Below are 3,704 nucleotides of genomic sequence, written 5' to 3' on the forward strand. Positions count from 1 at the left end.
TGCTCAAAAAACCCACCCATCAGGATCTTCTCCATTGAACACCAGCATTTCCAACCGACAACTGCGGTTCTCACATTTTCCAATTTCTTAAAGAGGTTATATTGTATTTCATTTCAGCATCATTTAGCAACAATCCACAGTTTAAAATCAAACACTTTGAAAATGATAAATATAGCTTCTGCTCATTTGAAGTCAACAAAGAACTTGCAAAATTAAAACTTGCATGTTACAGAAGTGAATGGCAATGAGATTGTTTAAACGATTATAATAACCTCATATAGATAGTACATATTTAATAATCAAGAATCCAACAGTGTGCCATACCACTTTCTTCTTCTAATGCAGCAGTTCCAGATGCAGCATTTAAAGTAACAGACGTATCAGAGAACTGCTGATCACCTCGTTTGACCAGTATATATGAAGATTTGTCTTTGCCACTCACTGATTTTGAGCTGTCCCTTGAAACATACTGTTGATAAGACAGTTCAGAGAGTGACAGGTTAATGAAAACATCCATGAATCCTAAAAAATTGGCTTCTTTAGTGATTCTATATCACAACAAATAAAATCAAGTAGAAGTACTAGAGAATGTAAAAGATAGATCATTGACAATTCTATCATTTAGAGCATCTTTAACAGTGCTCTTTATTTTTAAAGAGCACATTTTCCCAATTAAAGAGCATCATGAATAATTTTAAAAATAAAGAGTACAAATTTGACAAGTCCAACAACACTCATTATATTTATCTGTATCTTAACTTTTCCCATAAGCAATTATTGATCAACATTATCTCCTTTTTTAATTTGTTTCCACTCTAAAGAAGTGCAAAGATAATTGTGAAACAGTGAATGAAAGCATTGAAGATTTTATATAGAGTGGTTTGGCTCTATACATATGGAGCATTAAAACCACTCTTTATTTAATTTTTGAAAATAAAGAGTTTGAGAAGAGAGTTGACTCTCTAAAATAGAGAGGATATGGTTAATAAAGAGCATCTTGGAGATACTCTTAACAAACGTATCCATTTATGTTAATTAGGAAAAAAACACGTAGAGATCCATAAATACCACGGCCAACACATCAGCAACTAAATATGTATAATTCATGTTAACCATCAAGTAGAAATAGAACTCAAAACACTATAGCACTCAAAATTAAAATGTTTTACTTCCATAAATACAAATAAGACCTCGTGCAAGCATTAGTAGCAAGCGAATTATGTTAGATTTCATATAGTATTTTAACAGTCAAATGTAATGAAAGTTTGACGAGAAAAATGAAAGAATCGTGTTGTGTCATACATAATACATGGTAAAATAGAGCTTAATGCCAACCACAAAGAAATCCGAAGATGAAAATAAACCAAGGCTCCACGTTATGAGCATCTACCCTTTGTGTCAATAGTAAATAACAGTGTTCTAAACTGCATAAAGCATTGCTACACGGCAAGGCAGGCTTAATCTTTTACAAGCCTAAGCAGGCCTAGTTGAAGCCTAGGCGTTAAAATGTATATGAAGTGTGGCTATGCGGCAAGGCTACGCACCTACTCGCACTTTTTAGAACATGGGTAAATAATAAATAAAACAGTTTACCATGTTGGTGGAAGTCCTCTTCTCTGATCCTCTTCTTGAAGAACCTGAGCTAGGAGTCCTAGATGATGCTCCACTGCTCCTTTTAGGTGGCTTCCCATTCAACACGGATCTCTATCCCCGATTGAGAAAAAATTATGGAAATGTTTTAGGACTTGCTATAAAGGTCCCCAAAGGAGTAAGACAACAGAAAAATATAAAGATATAATCTTATATTCTACTCACGAAAAGGAACACACTCAGAAATCTTAAAAAAATAAAAATTAATTGTTGCCACTAAAAACTCATTATGAAAACATATTTTTGTCCGTGTGCAAAAGTGCATGAAGGAAGAGAGAGAGAGAGAGGAGTTATCAAAAACTTTCAGGAATAGATTTCCACTATCAATCGCCTATAACCAAATTGATCAACACCTTCCACAGCAAACTATATATTTAATGATTTAAAATGAACCCACTCCTAATATTTCCCATTACGACAACTCAGAAGAACACTAAGTAATAATTCAGTCGCATAGGATGCAGGGATTCGGGGCTTTTTCCAACTTTAGGTTGTGGTAGCGAAGAGAGCAGTTAAAGAGCAATTCCATTCACACTCCTAGATTAAACAACCCCCACCCTTTCCTACCCATAAAAAAATTTAGAACAGAAAAATATACACAAATAGTGATTATGCAGTCCAAGAAATCTCCCACATTTTTCCCCTAACTCCAGATTTCCAACAAAAGCTCCCTGTAGCAGAGACAATTAGTCCTCGATTCAACCATTATAGTAAATATTATCAGTAAGTTCTTGAGAATATCATTAATCTCTCTCTCAAGCCCCATTCTCTATACTGTAGATCTGCTTTCCAGGCTACACATGAAATAATACTCTGAAATTATATATGACCGTTGCTACCATTTTTTAAACTAAACAGATGGATACATAGCAGTGTTGATCAAAAAGAAAACCCGAGTATAAAGTATTTCCTTGTTTTCAGAGACTTGATAATTATAGGACATGCCATAAAAATGAAACTGATACAAGCTCCAATGCCAAGCAAGAACAAATGTGATGATCCAGATAACTTTATATAGAAATAACGCCAGCATTCATTGGTCCTCATCAGTTAGCCACCTAGATAAAAATATATATTTCCTTGAAAAAGGGAAACGAATGGTAAGATTTCCTACCCGAGTTCCACTCTTTGCAGCTCTTTTCTGACGAACAAAGTCCATTAAAGGAGTAACTATAGGAGGATCCTTTGGAGCACCTAAAAAGAAATCAGGAAATCATTTAAACTGAAAAAAAAAAAAAAAAAAAAAAGCAACCTTAGCTTGCCTTACGAGTACACATAAGCTAAAACTATCAACTCACCAGCTCGTTCCGACTCCTTCCTCTCCAATTGTATCTCTGCACTAGGAAGATTCTCAACAGGCTTTGCCAGAAATTCAAGGAACTCCTGATATTCAGGATCTGCATGTATATCAACAAATCAACCATGATTCCAAAAAAACAGATAATAGAACGGAAACCATGGGCAATCAGCACACAAGTTAAAACACCTTTCAATATGGTCCCTTCACGCCCATCCTTTTTAGACCACTGCTTTGGAACACGCTGTGAAGGGGCATACTCAACAATTGTTTTAATCTGGGTACCTGGAAGAGGCAAATAAGAGGGAAAATCCCTCATTTAGAAAACAAATTTTTAAAACTTATATGCATCACTATAAAATTATAAAGGTAAGTTTTCTCATGATACAGAATTAAAATTTTATCATGATATATGGAAGAACAGAACCTAAGCTACCATGTACAGTAGAAAAATGCAATTAAATATCAAGGAATCATATAACTTTCTACTGGACATCAAGTCATCATGGATCGATCTCAAAATGTCTTGAATGTTACCTTTCTCATTGACGAAGACATGTCCATCAAAATACTCCGCAAACTCAACAACATCCTCTGGTCTATTAAAGTCGATGTAGGCTCTAGAATAGAATAGATGCTTCTGGCTGCAAAGAAGATGAGGGATGAATGAGGGGCAGAGTGGAAAGGGTAACAGTACCTTTTAAAGCACATACGTTGTATAATCGTGAACATATTGGCGAAACATCATTTTGGCTGA

General features: G+C 34.9%; 1 protein-coding gene across 2 annotated transcripts in view; it reads right to left on the reverse strand.

The window, feature by feature from the left end:
- Positions 1-277: 277 nt before the first annotated feature.
- LOC111394800 (regulator of nonsense transcripts UPF3-like) overlaps positions 278-3,704 on the reverse strand; it is a 5,759-nt gene continuing 2,332 nt past the window's right edge. The window contains exons 2-7 of one of the 2 annotated variants that reach the window (XM_023020792.1): positions 3,485-3,591; positions 3,137-3,232; positions 2,949-3,047; positions 2,765-2,844; positions 1,594-1,704; positions 278-469 (exon numbers count right to left, since the gene is read on the reverse strand). In XM_023020792.1, coding sequence (XP_022876560.1) covers positions 293-469; positions 1,594-1,704; positions 2,765-2,844; positions 2,949-3,047; positions 3,137-3,232; positions 3,485-3,591 — 670 coding nt within the window. In that variant the 3' untranslated portion in view covers positions 278-292. The remainder of the gene's footprint in view (positions 470-1,593; positions 1,705-2,764; positions 2,845-2,948; positions 3,048-3,136; positions 3,233-3,484; positions 3,592-3,704) is intronic. The other variant, XM_023020793.1, reaches the window with a different exon arrangement.

This window comes from Olea europaea, chromosome 5 (genome assembly GCF_002742605.1).
Source record: "Olea europaea var. sylvestris chromosome 5, O_europaea_v1, whole genome shotgun sequence".
NCBI classification, from domain to species: Eukaryota; Viridiplantae; Streptophyta; class Magnoliopsida; order Lamiales; family Oleaceae; genus Olea; species Olea europaea.